Raw genomic sequence first — 21,920 nt, forward strand, 5'->3', positions numbered from 1 at the left:
ATGGACCAGACCCTGATGTGGGCCAAAGGAGGAATTCAAAAAGTTGTCATAAATGAGGCAGAAACATATTTTTGGGGAGGAAGCTTAATACTCTTCAATGAAGTTATCTAGTACTGCCAATTCATTGCATTAAAACATGTCACACCCCAAACTGCACTATCTTGCTACTGATCAATAGGTTAGAAAGTGAGAGACAGGAGAAACATAGCTCGACCGAGGTTGCATCTACATTGTAGAGTTAATGCAGTTTGATACCATGTTAACTGCAATGGCTCAATGTTATGTTAAAGTGGTAACAAACTGCATTCCTTCTACAGTGTAAATGTACCCCATTAAAAAGGTCCTAGGAAATGTATGCAGCTAACATGCCATATTTTGTGTGTTCCTATTTCAGGATATGGAATTGGAGAAAGCTCTTTGCAGATGTGTGTTGAAGCTGCTATCATTAGATCTTTTAATCCACTTGATCTAAATCAACTCCTTCTGAAATCAACCCCCCCCCCAAAATAAAACAATATGTAAAGCTTTGTTTCCTGTGTGTGTATTGTTCACGTTTGTGTTTAGAAACATACTTCTTGTTTTCCCTTCCATCTATTTTAGATCATGCATCATCAAATCCTCCTAATAATACTGTTACTAATAATGGCACAGATTTCGAGAAAATAGTTTCCCAGTTGGAGTTTAACTTGACTGCTGAAACTATAGAGCCATCTCTTGCGAAATCGATGGTGGAAAGTGTTAGTTATCTTCTACATAAACTTCCAGCACAGATATCACCAATGTCTAAAAGGTATGTCTTTTTATAATTTGAAGAACTTTTGTCATTGTAGCGTGATGCAGCTTTATCTGTTTACATGTGTTTCTAACACTATTGGCCATAATTTCATGCTTCATCTTGCTATAAAAAATCACTTTACCAAGCCAAATATGTAGTACTTGGATCAACAGAAGCTATTTTATATTATAAAGTAAAGGTAAAGGTTTTCCCCTGACATTAAGTCCAGTCGTGTCTGACTTTGGGGGTTGGTGCTCATCTCCATTTCTAAGCCGAAGAGCCAGTGTTGCCCATAGACACCTCCAAGGGCATGTGCTTGGCATGACTGCATGGAGCGCCATTATCTTATATTATATTAATGGCTAAAATTGCCAATTTCACATGGAATCAAGCCTACTATGCCATTCTACTCCAGTACTATTTCTACACTTGTGTTTTCCTTAATACATGTCCTTATTCCTTTCCTTTCCCCTCTGCTTTGTTTCCTTTTATTTCATCAAAACTTTGTTTCTTCCTTGTTTGCCTTTTTGTCCCTCTCCTGCCCCACATTTAACTTTCTCCTTTGGTAACACTTCTCCCCAGTGGTACAAAGGATGTTTTCCTTTCTCTTTTGTTTTTACTTTAAGGATGACTATGTTCTACTTCAAATCCAGGCCACGATATTTGTATAATATTGGTCATTTTTCAGATTAATTTTTTTTGCAGATTATTTGATGGGTTATGAGAGTATTAACCACACCTGCCATGTATAATTCTTTCATATTCAGAAACATGATAGCAGGCTGGATTTTCTTAATTTCTTTGGATGTAATGTGTAGGCACTTCCTTTTCTCTTCGTAAAGTTCCAGTTCATTTAGGAACTGCAGATATTCAGCCGCTATAGTTTTACCAGGAATAGAAATGCCTGCTTGAAATATGCAAAATTTCCTAACTGTGCTCAGCCTCTCACCTATATCGTATCTGCAAAATAGAAACAGTCAAGCAGAAGTGTTGTTGTTGTTGTTGTTGTTGTTGTGTGCTTTCAAGTCATATTTAACTTATAACAACTCCTAAAGTGAATCTATCATGTGGTTTTCCTGCAAGATGCATTCAGAATAGGGGTTGCCTTTGCCTTCTTATGATGAATGAGTGAGCTTTGCTCAAGGTCACCCAATAGGTGTCCATATCTGAGTGGAGATTCAACCCTGGTCTCCAAAGTTGTAATCTAATATTCAAACCACTACACCAGTGGTTCCCAACCTTTGTTCCTCCAGTTATTTTGGACTTCAGCTTACAGAAATCCCAGGCAGCTTATCAGCTGTTGGGAATTGTGGGAGCTGAAGTCCAAAACACCTGTAGGACCAAAGGTTGGCTACCACTGCAACTCCCAAAACCCTGATTCTGCCAGCCTTCATGACGATAGATCAATAGTTCCTTCTACTGTTTTAATGCCTCTAGTGTGGTAACATCCCATATGTGGCTCCACTCATTGACTAAACACACTGTGAGCCAATAAGAGGTTTGTTTTTTTCAGCAGTTGGGCAGAAAAATAATTTCACCTTTGGTTTCATATTTCCAACAAGGCTTAGAGAAGTCAGATTCATCTGCATTTTAATTGCTGTCCAAAGGAATCCTTAGATTGTGATTTGGTAAAATACTTAGAACTTTCTGCTAGAGAGGTCTAGCTCAATCCATATAACCTGTTCCACAATACCAGAAATACTGTCTTCAATTTACTTTATAAACAGCTCTCATTCTTCTGAGTGCATCTTGGTACTATCTAAGGACCTTATCACATTAGGAAATACTCAGTTTCTGAGATGGTTTGGAAATGATTTCGAATTGGGTCCCATCACATGATGTTTGTCTCATCACATGATGTTTGCCCCATCCTGTCAGTATTTCATCGGAATCCATCTGCAAAGCATCGCAGAAACAGATTATTTGCAGATGGAATTCTAATCAAATTTTGGAAATACTGCATATGTTTCTGTTGCTGAAACGCTGTTTTAGTGTGTGATAGGAAAATCTTTATCCATCCCATCAGCAACAATACTTTGTAAAAGATCATAGAGTAATGTAGGGGATGTTTTGAATGGATTGAGAGGAGTCAGCCTTCCATGGTGTTATGAGTCAAAGTACAGTATTCAAATCGTAAAAATCAGGTGTGATGAGGAGAGGGTGCATCCCATCTCAATATGGTATGCATCCAGTCCTAAAAAATATGTGATGCATACTGATATAAATTGATTATATCCCAATAAGATAAGGTCCTAAAAACCTCACCAAACTACAAATCCAAAGACTCATAAACTCAATCCTGAAATAGCCCTGAAAAAGTGATATAAGCATGATATAAGTGTGCGAAGAGGTATGGATTTACTGTCTTGAAATTTGGGAATCTGGCACACTTATACTGGAGATACAGTTGGCATACAAGTAAAACCCAGCTAACTACACAATATGACAACTATACCGTCCACTCTTTTTTTTCTTACTGCCCCTTTTCTCCCTTTCATCCTTTGACTCATTTGATGCTTCCATCATCTTTGCCCACATATAAAATACCAGAAATCAAAATGCTCTCTTTTGGCACAGACAAGTTTTGCCAAGTAGTGGAGTACCTAAAAGCACAACGTTTTGTTCCAGTGACAATTGGTCAAAAGTGTGAGTAACTTCATCTTCTAGTCTAGCACCACCTAGACCAGCTCCAAAGTGCTGAACTTTTATGTTTCAGAAATAACCTTCAGAATCTCGAGTGGATATAGTAGGCCAGAGAAACAAACCTATCTTTTTTACTGGAGCCTATGAGCTCCTCATTTTTAATTATACATTTTTGCAGGTATTTCTACATTGTCCTCAATATTCAGTTATCATACAGTGCTCATAATTTACATTAACCAGTTACAGACAGAACTGTGAAATGTAATATTATGTATTTTTCTCTAATAGATTAATACATATAGTCGATGCAATTGGCTTAAAATTGGACTTCCCGACAGAAACCTTTAATCTGACTGCTCCTTCTTTGGCGCTGGCAGTCATGAAAGTCAACAGCAGCTCCTTTAAAAGTATTTCTTTTGCTGTAGAAGATCCCTCAGATCTTCAGGTAAGATCATTTTATTTGCACAGTCAGGGCTTTGTGTAGTTGTTGTTGCCTATGCTGAAATGGAGATTCACATACGTGGAATGTTGGTAGCTTTCCAAGCAGAGTTAAACAAGTAGGATCTTCTCTTGTAAATAATCAAATAAATTTCTAAATTGTTTTAATTAGTTTAGTTTAGTTCTGATACCAACACAAAATGGCAACACCTTACGGCAAAAAACAAACAAACAAAACTCTTACAGTATGACCCGCATATCCACAGGGGATATGTTCCTGAAACTATCATGAAAACAGGGAACTGGATAATAGCAAATGCTGTTGAATAAATGACTTCTGCTGGAAGTTACAATAAAGTTGTGCTGGAGGACCCAGAAATTCATTGAGAGGTTCTCCAGTGCTATTTTATGGCAGAAACATACCATAGAATTACCTGGAGAACCTAGAAAATTCCTAGAGAGGATGTACTTGTTGGATGTGGGTAGATAAAACAGTGATATGGAAATCATAGAATAGGTTTACCTGTATACGAGAGGAAAACAAACTTAACAATTCGTACAATACAGAGAGGAGAGGAAAACGCATCAGAAGGACATTTTATAAATTCCAGCTCAGTAAACACAGCCAACTGACGGATAAATATGACAGAAAAGCAATAGTATGAGTTCAGTTAAGTAATATCATTTATATAAATCAGGGTTATGTCATTTACAGGGGGAATGGTTTGCTTCGAATAACCCTCAGTGCCCTAATTTTGGCCAAAATGGCCATCAGTCATTTTCAGTCCAAAAGGGCTCACCTTAAAGCATTTAGTATTTACCCCTCTCCAGCCATTTTCATGGAAGCACGTTCCTGCTACTCCTTCCAGGTCCAAATAAATTGAGAGATTTTACCATTGACCTGAATAAGTGGTGATGTGAAGTGTAGAGACAGAGCTCTGCCAAGGGATTGATCTACCCAGTCTCCGGTTGTTTTACAGCAGGGCAGTCAATCCACTCACGAAGAGTGGGGGAAGAGCTTATCAGGTCCTTTGTGGATACTACATAATTTTTTGGGTACAGTGACAATAGTTGGTGCTGTAACAGGAATCCCATTAATAAATTGTATTTATTATTTATTTAGAGTATTTATACCCTACTCTTTAGCCAAAAAGGCTCTCTGTATGGTCCAAGCAAGGGTCCAATCGCCTATTTTCTTTGCAAAAATATTCTCCCTCTGTCTTTTTCTGTCTAGGTTGCTCTTGGAACTCAAATACCTAAAAACAGTATTGGAACCATAACACTTCCATCAGCAGTGATGGCAAATCTGCCACCTGAAGAGAAGCATCGAGCTTCTAGAATTATATTTAACTTCTTTGAGAAGACAACTCTCTTCCAGGTAATTTCTTAGTGTACAAAATATGCATAAATCTTTTATTTTAGTGTCTTTTTTTCTAACAATAGATTTTAATAAATACCATTAATATGTGTGTGTTTTCTAGGATCCTTCATTGCAAAATGTGTCATTAATCAGCCAAGTTATATCATCAAGCGTTGCTAACTTTTCAATTACCAACCTGGAGAAAAATGTTACAGTCATTCTGCAAAATACTGCATCTACTCAGGTGTGTCTCTGTGTTTGTGCCTTCAAGTTGACTTTCAAAGAGATTTCTTAAGGAAACGGGTAAAAAGCATGTATTAGAAAGGTGTTTAAACTACATGCACATCACTGTATTATTGCTTCCCTTATACTTGGCAATTTTTTGTGTAATCTACTTGTACGTTCTTATTGTGGTGCTAATGATGGGAACGTAACACAGTGCCAAAGAGGGACACAGAAAAAACACATGCACAAGTGAAGATGTGGAAATAATAAGGCCATAACCTTTACATGTTGGCCAGGCACAAGGCATAGATTTAGTGAAGAGACCACAAGGGCCATCAGTCCAACTCTATTCTGCCCTTGCAAGAACACAGAAGCAAAGCTCTCCTGAAAGATGGCCATCCAGCCTCTGCTTAAAAATCTCCAGAGAAGGAGACTCCACTATTCTCTGAAGCATAGTATCCCATTGTTTGAACAGTTCTTATCAGCAGGAAGTTCTTCCTAATGTTTAGATGGAATCTCTTTTCTTGCTTTGTGTCCCAGTCTCTAGAGCAGCGGAAAACAAGCATGCCCCCTCCCAGTGTGATATCCTTTTAAATATTTAAACATGGATATCATGTGTTCTCTTAACATTTAATCAAACATTTAATCTGTCATTTAATCAAAACCAACCCTACTGATCCTATATCAGTAGACAACAATGGGATTATAGAAGAGGAAGCCATATGGATCAATTGCTTGTGTGTGATTCCCTGCACCTTTGGATGAGGCAGATCCATGCTCCTGAACTGGGTTTAACTCGGATGCTTCCATCTCCTGAGTCCCCTGATGAAGAGTCCCCTAGAAACTGTTTTTCCTCCAAGACAAGATCGTGATTCATACCATACTTCTAAGTTGTAATAAATAATGTCAACTGATAACAAAGGGAGGATTGATGGGAAAGCATATCAGGCTTGGCTGCAGAGCCCTGTGCATGGATCAGAAGGGAAATGTCCAGCTTCATATCAGCTGCCGCAAACACTTTGCCCTTCCTGGCCATGGATTGCTCGTTTCCCCAGAACCTGCAAAAACATATAGAAGTTCTTGGGAAGACAGCAGTGTATCATGGAGAAAAGAAATTGGGGGTCCTTATTGCCTTGTTCTAGTCACCACAGGCCATATGATCTCCCTGTAAGTCTGATACTTTTTACTTTTAAGAATAACTTCACTTTGCAGTTGTGATATAATTGCTTAAGGATGATACCATTAAATGTGATCAGTGAAAGTACCTTTTGAATTTCTGCACCAAGTAAAATGAATACCATATCTCCATTATTAACAAGAGGAAACTCATTAAGGAGTTGGAGTGTAGCCCTGCCTTTCCTATGGAAGCAGATTGATGCTTTGGATACATTCCCAATTTAAATGTGCTCATAGGACCAGTGTTTTGCAAGTATAGGTATGCATACATGCATAAAATGTTAATGATTGCTTAACCACTCACTGCCACTTCTCTTTGGCTTTTCCAGGAATTTCCTATTTACTCCCAAGTGGTAAAAGTTGAGAGGTGGCTCATTTGAGTTTCCTTTCTCTTAGAAAAATATGGGGACTTCATGTCCCAGACAGGAAAGTGACATTCTTTGTGTAACTTTCTGTTGGTAGAGGTTTCCAATGTGGTAACTTTGGGTACAATAACCATAGTGAGTGCATGTCTCGGTTTTCTTCAGTCCCCTGGGATGATAGGTATGTAGTCAAAGTGAATGAAGGCATGTGTACTTGGTGACTGCATGTGTACTTGATAACTCTGCCATTGCCTTTCAATTCTCCTGCCCTATACAAATTGACAGGTTTTATAAGCTCTTATCTTGCTGTTTTTGATCGGGTTTACATTTTGTTGCACCCTAGCACTGGAACACCCTTTCACCACACCAGAGTCCAGTGATCCAATATAAGAATGTTTATTAAAGAAAAATATAAAAAGGGGAAAAGGGACAAATCTACCAAAGTCAGTACATGTCAGGACCCAGGCTGCAGAGCACCAATAACCATACGCAGAGGCCAGAATCTATCTAATATCTTTATTAAAGAAATATATAAAGTCAATAAAAACATGTGTAGGATATAGTTCAGAAGTAGACCTTTCAGGAAAGGTCAAATATAGTCCAGGAAAACAATGTCCAATATGAGATATTAAAGTCCAAAGTTATAATCCAATAACCGAAACACACACTTTGCCAAGCAAAGTGAGGGGAAATAACAAGGTCCTTTAGTCCATGGAACTTGATGCAAGACTGGAGAGCAAACTAGGTTCTTGGCAAATAAGGCTTGATTCAAGGCAGCAAGAAACGAGGAACAAGAACAGGGTCCGTGGCGAATCCGTGGCGAGGTCCGGGGAACAAGGCAGGGCTGGGACGAGAGCAAGGTCCTGGAAACTGGAGTAGCGTAGTCCACACACAATCTACTCCCGTAGTTGACGAATTGACTCCGCAAGGAATCCTTGTGGCCAAACACCTATATAGGATCTTGTTTTCCCGCCAGAGAACACTTTCTCTGGGGAACAAGAAACGAAACCTATTCTGTGTCCAGATGCAGGACTCCTTAAACTTTCCCAAGGGAAACAGACTTAATCATCTAATTGTCTGGCAGCGATCCTGGCGCTTCGGCGAGTCGCCTCCCTAGCGTGTCTATCTTGATTATAATAAAGGTGGCGAGAAAATGGGGGAGATTTCGGCTCAAGGCTTGTTTGACTGTCTTCTTGTGGGCAAACATCCTACATGGCCCATGAGACATCACAGTACAGATATAAAGTTCATGCTCAAAAGTAGCTAGAGTTCAAAAGCAGTAATCCAAAAATGCCAGAATAGAACACAAAGATAAGGAAACTCAAAAACACAGAATTAATCCAAAGGTATATCCACAAACATGAAAACAGGAACTTCTCCAAAGAAACATAGGCATAAAACAGGAACATGAAACAGGAATCTTGACAATACAGGAACCATGAACTTGGAATCATGAACAGGAAACATGAACAGGAGGAACAGGAGACGGATCCTCTATAGCAGTGGTTCTCAACCTGTGGGTCCTCAGGTGTTTTGGCCTACAACTCCCAGAATTCCCAGCCAGTTTAGCAGCTGTTAAGATTTCTGGGAGTTGAAGGCCAAAACATCTGGGGACCCACAGGTTGAGAACCACTGCTCTATAGCAATGTTGTCTCCTCTGAAAGGCCTGAAACCAAACCACTTAATTTAAGCCCCCTCAGACACCCATGACACCATGCCTGATACATGTGGATTTTAGGGTCTTATGTTGGATCCTCTGAAAATATCTAGTTTTTGCTCCCTGCGTTCTCAGGTATAACCTGTTCTCCCTTGAAACCTCCCCATCTTCCCAAGGCCTTTTCTCAAGGGAACTGGAACTTTTACTTTCCCCTGTTGCTTGGGAATGAGCGAAAGAATCCAAAACATCAGCCTCGTCTGCCTGCAATTCTCTCTGATCACTCACAGACGTCTCACTTTGAAACCTATCAGCCCCCTCATCCTCTCAACATTCAGAAAAAAACTCTGATGCTTGCCAGACTACAACACATTTTGTATTGTTCTCGCTGCTTAGTAATTATTTTTAATATGTTATTAAGGAATATTTTACAGATCTTGAGATCATTTACAAAGTTATTCATGGTTTTGGAAATGGCCTTTATTGTTCAACCCAATTTTGGTGCTTGGCACACTAAAGAATAGACACCAACTTTGTGCATTAAAAGATATAATCTATATTGATAGATGGAGATGGGGCGGGGGGAGTTGTGGGATTATATAGGGATAGGAGAAGGAGTTGATGATACATGATAGTACCATGACAGGCAAGGAACGGGCATGTTGTGTATAATATATAAGGAACAGATTCACATAGAGTTTTGAATAAACTCTTCATCCACAAAGTTTTTGTGTTACTTCGAAGGGTGAATAAATTATTGTATTATTTTTCTCCAAACAGGAGAATTCAACTATCAGATGCGCCTACTGGAATTTCAATAAAAATGGTATGTTTGTGCAGCCATGGTTTTGTATTTGCACTCATGTTATAGTGTTTCAAAACTGTATCACATCTATTTGATAATAGAAGCTCCTAATTTTTGACAGATGGGAGTGGAGGCTGGGCTTATGACGGATGCACAGTTATAGAAAGAAGAACAAACGAAACTGTCTGTAGCTGCAACCACCTCACCAGTTTTGGAGTTTTACTGGTAAGGCCTACGCCACATAATCAGTTCTGAAGTGTTGATTGTTTTAGAATATACTGTGTGCGTGTGTATGTATGTATATGTGTGTGTGTGTGTGTGTGTATATATATGTATATGTGTGTGTGTGTGTGTGTGTGTGTGTGTGTGTGTATATATATATATATATATATATATATATATATATATATATATATATATATATATATTAGAATCTCACATGTATTCAAATATTTTTTCTCATTTTCAGGATTTATCAAGAAATACCCAACTATCTCCTACCCAAATGTTAATTTTAACCTTCATCACATACATAGGATGCGGCCTTTCAGCAATTTTTCTTTCTGTCACCCTTGTTACATATATTGCATTTGAGTAAGTACCATGTCAGTCCAAATTATATTATGGATCTTCCTTTATGTACGTATCATATATATGGAGCAGTATCAAAATAAAGTCTTCTAATATTTGATTTATGGAAGAGCTTGTTTCCAAAAAGTACCAAATGTGCTGAGGATATGCATTTCTTTGGTATGAAATGCAGTTTTCTGAGACCTGTACCAAAATGATTTGATACATTTTATTAGTTTTGATCTGTACATAATATCCCACACCTCGCCAACAATGCATTGCCACCTATGACTCATTGTTCCATTTATTTGGATTCCACTTTTAGAGAAATAGCTAAGGAGCAGAGCAAAATAGCAGTGTTCTTTGTTTATGTAGAAGATAAATGCATGAAGAGCTAGATGACTGAAAATATGTCTGTTGCTATTGCCCAAGTTTCAGTGGTAAGCTTTAAATGGAAATTCTAAAACTAGGAAATGGCAGATGTAACTCAATAAAAAATTTGCCATGATGGTTGTGTAGTCTACTGTATCTGAAGAGTATCAGCTTGAGGAAAGCTGCCATATGGCTTGCCTTTTTGATTTGATTTGCTTACTTTTTCAAAAAATTTGCAGTAAACAACTTGTCATCTTGACTCCTTGTCCAGTTGACACCGAAAAACTCCAGCTACCCACCTCCTACTTCTCTCTTTTGAACTATAATGTTCATTATCTTTCTATTTAATCTTACTTTAAAAATAAAATTGAGTGTTCATAATGCCACGGAAGGCAAAGACATAACATAATCATTGGACATCTTTTTGAATAGTTTTGCATCACTAAAAGTTGAGAGTGTCTGTGTCCATTTTTCAACATTTTTTCTCATTTATTAATAACAAAAATATTTATTTTATGAGCTTTTTTATAATTGTTACTGAAAGCCAATCTCTAGGACCAAATAATTTTAAATTTTGCGTATTGCAAATGACATTTATATGATTTTAGAATTTTCACATCAGTTCTTTTAAACTAAAAGTGTTTACTGATAAAGTAAATAATTCTCATATTGTCTTTTATGACATGGCAGTGTTATGTTTAAAATTCAATTTTAATAATGTGTTAAATTTATTATTTAAAAAATCCATATTTGTTCAGATTAGCACCTCAGATATAAAATAAAACTAATAGTAAAAATAGACATGTTTATTAATCGTTTTTTCATCATTTGATTTCTGCTGCACTTGTGGTCTTTGAATTCATTTGGAATCATGTGCAATTGGTATCTCAAATTGTTCTTTGATCAGTAAAATAAATTCATAATTGCTTGTGTGACATAGAACTTTTCAAAGATATATTAAATAAATCTGGCAGTTTTAACATTTAATTTCTTTTCTTTCACAGGAAAATCAGAAGAGATTACCCCTCTAAAATCCTTATTCAGCTGTGTGTTGCATTACTTTTACTGAACCTAGTTTTCCTCCTGGATTCCTGGATTGCTCTATATAAAATCAAAGGACTGTGTATCTCAGTTGCTGTCTTTCTTCATTATTTCCTTTTGGTTTCTTTCACTTGGATGGGCCTTGAGGCTTTCCACATGTATCTTGCCCTTGTTAAAGTATTCAACACTTATGTCAGGAAATACATCCTAAAGTTCTGCATTGTTGGTTGGGGTATGTCTATCTTTTTTTCCTTTTCTTTCTTTTTTTCTTTCTTTTTTTGTATTTCTGTTTGGAATATGTCTTACTATGTGTAATTTATTTAGTGGCCACATTTACAGTAAACTCACTAAAATTGGTGGTAGAAGGTAGACTTAATTTCTGTTGTTTTAGATCAATAGTTATTTATTTATTTATTTATTTATTTATTTATTTTATTCCCTGCTTATGGAATGCGGCTAACAGTCACACACTTTGATCAATTTAAAACAAAGCAAATACAAAAATTAAAAAAGGATTTAAAAGTTTAGTGTCTGTTAGATTAAAAATACAGTTAAAATACAATAAATACATTTTGAGTGCATTTTAAAACACCCAGCCCTCCCCTTAAATCCCACCCACAACCTCCCCAGCAATATACCCCTTATCCTTCTCCAAATGCCTCCTTGCAGAAGAAGGTCTTGACCTTCCTGCATTAAGCCATCCTGGTCTCTCTTGGGAGGCAATTCCACAGTCTGGGAGCAGCCACTGAAAAGGCCTTCTCCTGTATTCCCACCAAATACGCAATTGTGGTTTAGTATTTTGTTAAACTTCGTTTGAAATCCATGATGTGTTCTGAACATTCTAAATACACTAAATAGCTCTTGATTATAGTGGTTGATATATGAACTCTTTTGTTGCAATGGTTCTGTCTGACGGTCTTTTCCTGGGCACAATTCAAAGTGCTGACTATGATATATAAAGCCCAGATTATCTAAAGCAGGGCTTCTTAAACATTTTCCACTCATGACCCTTTTGTGCTTGTGCAATTTTTATGTTACCCAAGGTATGTGTGTGTGTGTGTGTGTGTGTATGTGTATGTGTATGTGTGTGTGTGTGTGTGTGTATATATATATATATATATATATATATATAGAGAGAGAGAGAGAGAGAGAGAGAGACATAAAAAGCTATTAAAAATCAAACATTCAGTATTTGCAAGGCTTGCTAAACAGGTTATTTTCCTTTTTATGAAATACAGACGAAGCATTTTCTGCAGACTCAATTTTAAGCCCTGTACATTGTTGCTAACAGATTCATGTAAATGTCTAAGGTAGCCACTAGGTTCAGGAAACTTTTACTGTTGCCAATTACTTCGTGGCCCCAATATTGAACTAACAGGATTCAATTTGGGGTTGGAAGCCACAATTTAATCAGTTTAATCAGCATTGATTGAAGGACCACATTTTCCCATATGAGCCTGCACATGGTATAAGATATTCAAAGAATACCCTTCCCCCTAATCATCCATCATAGATATATATAGTCAGGGCTATAGCCAGAAAAATAAATTGGAGAGCACGGGGGTGGGGGGGTGGTTGGAAACTTTTTTTAGCATATCATGAAGAGTACTTCCATAACGCAAAATAATTTAGAAATCAGGCTCCATTGATAATCTTCAGTGGACACTCAAGACAGATAAACTTCAGTAGACACTCATGGGGATTTGGTTAATCAGTTAAAATTAATGAGTAAACCTTTTTTTAAAAAAACCTGAAAAATCTGGGGGGAAGTAAACCCCTACCCCCCCCCCCCCCTTGGCTACAGCCCTGCATCTAGTGGTAACACAAGACAGAGCCTTCATGCTGGCATTCCCTTCCTAGGGAGGTTGGACAGGCGCCTTCTTTGCTACCCTTCCATAGGCAGATGAAACTAATTTTGTTTTAAGAGACTTCCAAAGACTGTTCAAGGGGGGCTTTCATAATGTACTGCATGATCCATATTTGCTGTTTTCCTTCTTAATGGTGATGCTTTTAACTTTACTGATATTTAATTATATTTTTAACTTTTGTGGATTTGGAAATTTCAACTGTGTGTGTGTGTTAATTTTTATAAGCCTCTATGGGTCCTGGACTGGGACAAATGCAGGGTATTCATCTTCCATCATAATGGGGTGGCTCCCGTTATCAGAACAAAATTGTACTTCCACATCTGGACTTGTGAAGCAGGATTCAGGAAACTAGAGGAATTCTGTCTTCCGCAAATTAAAGTACTATTCTGCTGGCATGATATATTTCTGGATGTCACCTCCTGTTTTCTGTTGCCTGAATGTCTAGTTATGCATTTCCAGTAGCCTTTCTAATTTGTGTCCTTGGTTTTTTTTGTTTTGTTTTTGTTTTTTAATCTTTTAGGGCTGCCAGCTATAGTCATAGCTATTGTCCTGGCAATATCTCCAGATAACTATGGACTTGGGTCATATGGAAAACTTCCCAATGGCTCAGCAGATGAATTGTAAGTCAAAATCGGGCAGTGGTTGAGAGCATAAATTTAAATATGCACGTAATTATAATTATGAAAAAGGCAGGAAATTAAACCAAGTGAAAATCTCATCAAGCAAGAAAGCAATTTTTAAATCAGCAAATGCTTAGTTTTTGCTTAGTTACTAACTGCAGTGAATAAAGGTAGAAATATATTAAATTACATTTGGAGATCATGATTTAAGATACTGTTATAAAATGAGTTTTTGCCATGTTGCATGGAGATATATATATATATATATATATATATATATATATATATATAGTGTTTAAGAATAGAAAATTATATGGCTTTCTGCATTTGATTCTCAGCCTTACCATTTCAAAATGTATGTAACACTAACTGGTATTTCCTTTTTCATTTCTCCTTTCTGCATTTTTAGCTGCTGGATTAACAATAATACTGTCTTTTACATCACTGTTGTGGGATACTTCTGCATGATATTCTTGCTGAATATCAGCATGTTCATAGTTGTGCTCATTCAGCTCTGCCGAATCAAAAAGAAGAAGCAGCTCGGTGCCCAGCGAAAGACCAGCATTCAAGACCTTAGGAGTGTCGCTGGCCTCACTTTCCTGTTGGGAATTACTTGGGGATTTGCCTTTTTCGCTTGGGGCCCCGTAAATCTTATATTTATGTATCTGTTTGCTATCTTTAACACGTTGCAAGGTATGTACTGGGCTTTTTTTCTATGTGGAAAATACTGTATGTATGTGTATTTTCCTGTGTGTATTGATCATAATATATTAAATAGACTCCCACTCTTACACACACAAAATAACACTATGTAACAAAATTTGAAAAATTGCCTGTTCCTGGTTTGAAAGTATTATTTCCTGTTTAATTGTGCAGTACTTACTTTGAAAGTAATTGGTATATTCCAGAAAATTCATTTTTGTGGCTGCCACAAACTATGTTGAATTGGTTGAGAGTCTATAAGATGTTCATTCAAAGACTATAGCAATATATGCTGCAAGATGTCCTGAAAAACAAAGTTTTTGCAGTTTAAAAACATTTCCCATGTTTTAATGATAGAACCAATTAGGAAATGATATTTATAACCCAGGAACAAAAATTGTATTGCATAGTGTAATAGCTTTCTGTCTCTATTTTTAAAAAGTGTCTTGTATTGATTTTTAATCAGCAGAATACACCTAACAATATAGTGAACCCCTCTACATCTCAAACCTCTACAACGAACATATTCAAAGCACCACATATTTTAATTTAATTATTTCACACATTTAACATTGGTTTAAGTGAAAACAGTGTTTCACTGTATTGATTTTGAAGCTAGCACTTTTGTCAGAAATGATTCATTTGTCATCATAGTAAAGCAAAACATCTCATGCATTCTTATGAGAGGCTTTTCACTAGCAGAATGTGGTCTTATCACCGAGAAGGACAATTAGCCATAGGTTGGTATTGACAATGAGGGAAATGATATAGCAGTTTCATTAAAACAGAACAGAATTCCATGCTCATAAACTTCTAATGCATTATTTTGCAGGATTCTTCATTTTTGTTTTCTACTGTGTAGCCAAAGAGAATGTTCGTAAACAGTGGAGAAGGTATTTGTGTTGCGGAAAATACAGGCTGGCTGAAAACTCTGGTAAATAGGACGTCATTGTTATTTGAAATTATGCAGATATAGCTACAGAGTTGGATCCTAAGGTGGATGGCTTATGCTAGAAAGTAATTTAGTTCTGCCAATCTGCCCTCTGACTATGTTTTTCTATGACCGTATTTGAAGATATTCCTGAGCCTCCTGTTCAGCTTTTCAGGAGTGAAAGTGGGGATGAGGGGCTTCTGACCAAATACTTGCACAAACAGAGTGTTACTCATCTTAATTGAAGTCTGTTTACATTATTTCTTGTTACTAAGTAAATTTTCCAATAGATATCGATATCTGGCTATTGTGACTATGTGTACTATTTATAAATTAAAATGTGCTAAAGTTGCTAACTTTGCAAACAAAAATGATAGAAACCATCCTGTCACCTTTATCAAAAATTGAGTGCTAGTTAGCTTATAATTTAAAAATGAAAAATGAGGTGTTGTTAGTAAAGTCAGAGAACTTGACATTGCAGGTACAGATGCTTAAGCTGGTGGTGACTATTATGCAATGAAATACGGTGTATTATGGCAATTTTCTGTCTAGCATAGCTGCTCTTAAATTGTAGTACCCACTCTGTTTGGCCAAATATTTAAGCACCATGTTAATCTTCAGGTCTCCAGTGACTGACTATGGGATTGGGGCCATGTCCACTAGTTTCAACCTTGACCTCCTTATTTTAATCTTTATGTAAATATAACTACAAACACATGCTCTTCCATATAACTGGAGCACAATGTAAGGCAGTTCAAGTTGTATGAATATTGGGTCTACTAACTGTACAGAGGGTCTATCCATGAACAGCTATATGCATGTGGGCCCCTGTTCATGACTTTGCATTGAAAATGAGAAGATTGTAGGCAGAGCTATTTACAAACACTTCTAGCCAAAAGACATGTGATGATATGGATGCAGCTTATGTTTACACTCAAATGTTGAAACAAATTACAGTAGAGTCTCACGTATCCAACCTTCGCTTATCCAACGTTCTGTATTATCCAACACAAGCTGCCTTTTAGTAGTCAGTGTTTTGTAGTCAAATGTTTTCAGTACATTGTAATGTTTTGGTGCAAAATTCGTAAATACAGTAATTACTACATAAGGTTACTGTGTATTGAACTGCTTTTTCTGTTATTTTTTTGTAAAACATGATGTTTTGGTGCTTAGTTTGTAAAATCATAATGAATTTTGATGTTTAATAGGCATTTTCTTAATTTTTCCTTATTATCCAACATTTTTGCTTATCCAATGTTTTGCCAGCCCATTTATGTTGGATAAGTGAGACTCTACTGTATCTGTATTTTTTTACATTAGTCTATAGACAGGGGCAGGCTATCTGTAAAAACATTTGAATTCTGATAATAATTAATGCTGTAAATTTGCAAAAATTTAAAATATGAAATCACATAAAAATAAAGGTAGAAGCAGTAATAACACTTCCCTTAGTCTGAAGTTTAAAAATTCAACTTTGTTTCTGTTATCTTTATTTTTCTGTAGATTGGAGTAGAACAGCTACAAATGGTTTAAAAAAACAGAATGTTAATCAAGGTGTTTCCAGTTCTTCCCACTCCATTCAGTCGAACAGTAACTCCACCAATTCCACTTCCATGCTAGTGAATAATGACTATGCAGTGCATGCAAATGGGAACGGTAGGTATGGTAAAATATTCAATCATCCATTATTTTTGTTGTTGTTGTTGATGATGTTGTTGTTGTTGTTGTTGTTGTTATATTTCAAGTGACTATACAAGAGGAGATATCAAACAATGCATCAGTGTTTACGTTATCAGACAACATATTTATTCAAACCAGCTCACAATTTTGTGTCATACATTAATGCAACATAGTCTTCTGCCCCATTTTATCATCCTGACAACTCTGTGGTTCAGATTAGGTCAGAAGAAAATGATGGGTTCAAAGGTCACCCCGTTTGCACCAAAGACATGGGATCTGAACCCAGATTTCCTCAATTCTAGCTCAATATACCTTAGCCCACTGTAAAGTACTGGCTATGCTGTGCTGGCATCATGACTATATAGCTAAACAATACTGATTTTTAAATGGGATCTATTTATTCTGATACATCATGTCAGAAGGTTTCCTTTAGTTTACACACACATCTCTTTAGTTTACACACTAGATCAAAGCAAACAGAATAACTTTGTTTTATATGACTTGAATCCATTTGTATGCAAGAGTACGAATTATTGAAATGTTACTCATTGAGTTTTGAGGATGTTGTTAGATGTTATATCCAGTGGGGGAAGTTACTAAAGATGGGAAGTTGTTTATGTAAACCACACCCCTCATCTACAAGGGATTTGCTACTGTGGTTAAAATGGACATACTCATATATGGAACCATTTCTCAGAATGCATTTATTTGATGAGCCTGGGAAAGCTTCTAGGTCAGTGATCCTCAACCTGGGGTCGCCAGATGTTTTTGGCCTTCAACTCCTAGAAATCCTCACAGCTGGTAAACTGGCTGGGATTTCTGGGAGTTGTAGTCCAAATATCCAGATTGAGAACCACTGTTCTTGGTAGTGGTGTTCCACATGGTTATAGGCCAATAAAAGTTAGATATGACATTACCCTTATTATTCTATTTTTGGCATCTACCATGCATGTATTGTATTTCTTCAATTCTAAGACACACTCCCCCCCCACCCATATAAACATCTCTAAAATGGGGTACATATTAGAATTGCAAGTTTATATTATGTATGTTTGGTGGTGTTACTGAAATTAGGCTGCGTCTTTCAATCGATAGCATCTTACAATTGAAGAAAAACGATAATATTGGACTTGGTTCTTTGATTATGGGGTGGGGTGTGTGGAGAGATGATCCTATGGAGTAGAGTTTTGCCATGACAGAATCCTAACATTCTTCTAAAAAACATTTTAGGCAATGTGCACAGTGAAAAGAACGGTGTTTCTTTCAACATGCAAAATGGTGATGTGCGACTCGCTGACTTCTCAACAAAACAGATTGTATTTCCAGAGAACAATGACACAGGACACAAGAAATCTTGCATTTCATGGAGAAGGACTTCAAAGAGAGGGAGCCTGCACTTCATTGAACCCATGTGATATTTTTGTAAAAGCCTTTCTATGGTTTCACAAAGTGGCATGCGGGTTTCTTTTAATATAATGTGAGAAGACCAAATTGTGAGAAGACCAAAAAAAGACATTATTTAATATACAATAGCAAAGCTTTTAGGCAATACCAGTTTGTCAAAGAGTTTGCATTATCCTTTCTTTTAATGCCATTGGTATTGAGACGGTACTTTAGACATAGCATTATGGCTGGAAAAAAATGACCGGCATAATATGTGCTGTTGTTTTTAAAAAATGATGGATTTTAGAAGATCCTTTTACAATTTCAGCTTACAGTTGAAAGGTTACGCAATAATGTATTAATATAGGAAACTACAAGCTAAATATTGAAAGAGATACTTAAATTCTCTTTCAAAACTATGTGATTCCTATACCTTTTAAAGGGGTACAGTAACAGATGTCATAGTATTGTATATAGCCTCAATAACATCTATCCTTGATTATCCTATAATTTTATATTTATTGCTTGTAAATTAAATTTGATATTCCTTTGTATAGAAAAAAATAGTTGTGCAGAGTCTTTAAGTTTTATTTTAATTATACATATGTACAAAGTTAATAGTTCATGTTAGCTCATTGACATTTACATAGAAAGCATGCTGTGTACACAAAATGACTTTAAACAGCCCTCTACGATTTGGGAAGATCAACATGTAAATATAAACTCTGTCAACAGAGAAGTTCTAACTCTCTGGCAGCTAATTACCATATGTATTCGAGTATAAGCAGAGTTTTTCAGCCCCTTTTTAGGGCTGAGGGTCCTGGCCAGCTTATGTTTGGGTCGGCTTATCCTCGAGTATATAGGTAATCAGAGTTGGACAGTCCTATCTTATTAAAGTATTATTATTATCTTAAATTACAGTTTTATGTGAATATTCAAAAACATTTAGCTTACTGATGCCTCAATTAATTTGATTTTATTGCTATCTATTTTATTTTTGAATTTTACCAGTAGCTGCTGCATTTCCCACCCTCATCTTATACTCGAGTCAATAAGTTTTCCCAGTTTTTTCTGGTAAAATTAGGTGTCTCAGCTTATATTTGGGTCAGCTTATCCTTGAGTATATACAGTTAAGTTTATTGCTCACAATCAAGATTTCCATAGCATAAGAAAGGAAAATAATGACAAATGCAGTTTTAAGCCTTCTTTTGGTCAATGAGCTGCCACTGGAGAAACCCACTTCTTTCCAAATAATTTCCTACCAGCATATAAATGTGCATATGCATATGAGCCATTCACAACTGGAACCAGGACCTTGAGGGAACAAAGGATCATTTTGGCAACCAAGGATCCACCCATTTTCCACATTGGCTTTCAGTTCATCTATATATAACAGACTAATTTTATTGCCATGCAAATTTCTTGTTCATTTTAGTATTTGCTCAGTAACTTAGCAGATTTAAAATTATAAACAGCAACCTAGGTAGAAATTTTCCACTTAAATAATGTGAGTTGTTTAATAAGTAAACATCCTCCTAATTTATGGCTGTTATCACAAGCATCTAATATTACCTAAGATGAAACTGAACAAGATCTGATTTCTTATTTGCAATCAAATGGAAGAGTCCGATGCCTATGGGAGCACTGTTTGCCTTGTCCTTAAAAGTACTCAATGTCCCTCAAAATCATCAATATAAAGTGATCTCCTTTTTTTGTGTCAGGAGCTACTTAAGAAACAGCAAGTTGCTTCTGGTGTGAGAGACTTGGCCGTCTGCAAGGACGTTGCCCAGAGGACGGCTAGATGTTTGATGTTTTACCATCCTTGTGGGAGGCTTCTCTCATGTCCTGCATGGGGAGCTGGCCCCGGATTCGAACCACTGACCTGTCAATGCGGCACAAGGGTTTAACCTATTATGCCACCAAGGGCTCCTAAGTGATGCCCGTATCATCTTAACATCCTGAATGCAAAGACAATAGATTACAGGCATCCTAAGTAGTAGAAGATTTTGCTCCACCTCTAATTTCTAGCCATGTGTCATTATAAAGATAATTAAACAGGTATATTATTTTAATAAAGAAAAAAGAATAATGTATACCACTTAATTGCATTTTGTTAGGTTCTGTTGACTGGTTAATCTTTCAGAGCTTTTAGAAATTATTTTTCTACCTTTTAATTTCTAGCACCAAGATTTATTTATTTTTTAAACCTGATTTATCCTGAGAAATGTACTGTTTATTTCCTGAAACCTTCCTGGATGACTTCCCGGAAGCTCATGCTATTCTATCAATGGTCATTATTGCTAAATCTTGTGATGTTTTAAGCAGGGACCTGATACTCTTCAAGGATCTGGCAAAGATGCCAAGAATTGTACATCTGTGAAATGAACAATCTGTACATCTGTGAAGTGTTCAGATGAATACCTTATGCATCTCTGTGGAGGTTTTCCGTTGTTTCCTGGGGTGGCTCTGAAGCTATTGGATGGGATGGCTTACAAATTAAAAAATAAAAGTGGGTGGCAGAAGGCACTGCTGAGTTTTGGTCTAGAAAATAACTTTCTCGAGTGGTATATCATAGCACTATTTCCATAAGATACAATATTAGAAGACATAGTTGCTTAAACCAATAGTGTTTTGAGATTTGGTCCTAGCTACTCTGCTCCTGTGGATATCAAAGCCCATGAATGCTCAAGTCCCAAAATACTCGTATATAATGCTGTAGTATAATAGTGTCCCTTGTATAAATGGCAAAATCAAGGTTTGTTTTCCTTGGTAATTTTTTGGGAGGGTGGTGGTAAATAAACTGTGGGTGGTTGAATCCAGAGAAACAGAATCCATGGACACAGTGGACCAACTGTATTATTTCCTGCTGCATTGAAATAGCAATATGTTTGTAGATTTGGAATGCCACAGCTTTACACTATCTACAAACATTTGCAACAGTCCAACCTAATAGTAAAATAATGAAAAAAACTGAAAATGGAGAATTAAAAGAATGGAGGAAACGTACAGGAAAAAGGAAAGAAGGAAACAGAAGAAAAAGAGAGAAAATATATTGCCCAAGGCTTTCATGGCCGGAATCACTGGGTTGTTGTGAATTTTCTGGCTATATGGCCATGTTCCAGAAGCATACTCCCCTAACGTTTTGCCCACATCTATGGCAGGCATCCTCTGAATGTTGTAATTAATCACCTTGATTAGCATTAATGGCCTTGCCAGCTTCAAGGCCTGGCTTCTTCCTGCCTGGAGCCTTGGAAAAGAAGAACTAAATAAGTTCCTGGACCACCTCAACAGCATCCACCCTAATCAAGATGATTA

The 21,920-nt window shown here is 36.7% G+C and overlaps 1 protein-coding gene across 6 annotated transcripts in view; it reads left to right on the forward strand.

The window, feature by feature from the left end:
• adgrg2 (adhesion G protein-coupled receptor G2) overlaps positions 1–21,359 on the forward strand; it is an 84,018-nt gene extending 62,659 nt beyond the window's left edge. For all 6 annotated transcript variants that reach the window (XM_062975212.1, XM_008107294.3, XM_062975215.1 and 3 more), the window contains 13 exons: positions 601–790; positions 3,707–3,863; positions 5,091–5,234; positions 5,338–5,460; positions 9,414–9,459; positions 9,560–9,663; positions 9,908–10,032; positions 11,385–11,653; positions 13,810–13,909; positions 14,319–14,602; positions 15,444–15,545; positions 17,046–17,198; positions 18,453–21,359. In XM_062975212.1, coding sequence (XP_062831282.1) covers positions 601–790; positions 3,707–3,863; positions 5,091–5,234; positions 5,338–5,460; positions 9,414–9,459; positions 9,560–9,663; positions 9,908–10,032; positions 11,385–11,653; positions 13,810–13,909; positions 14,319–14,602; positions 15,444–15,545; positions 17,046–17,198; positions 18,453–18,637 — 1,982 coding nt within the window. In that variant the 3' untranslated portion in view covers positions 18,638–21,359. The remainder of the gene's footprint in view (positions 1–600; positions 791–3,706; positions 3,864–5,090; positions 5,235–5,337; positions 5,461–9,413; positions 9,460–9,559; positions 9,664–9,907; positions 10,033–11,384; positions 11,654–13,809; positions 13,910–14,318; positions 14,603–15,443; positions 15,546–17,045; positions 17,199–18,452) is intronic.
• The last annotated feature ends 561 nt before the right edge of the window (positions 21,360–21,920 follow it).

The sequence above is a fragment of the Anolis carolinensis genome, chromosome 3 (assembly GCF_035594765.1).
Source record: "Anolis carolinensis isolate JA03-04 chromosome 3, rAnoCar3.1.pri, whole genome shotgun sequence".
Lineage (NCBI taxonomy): Eukaryota > Metazoa > Chordata > Lepidosauria > Squamata > Dactyloidae > Anolis > Anolis carolinensis.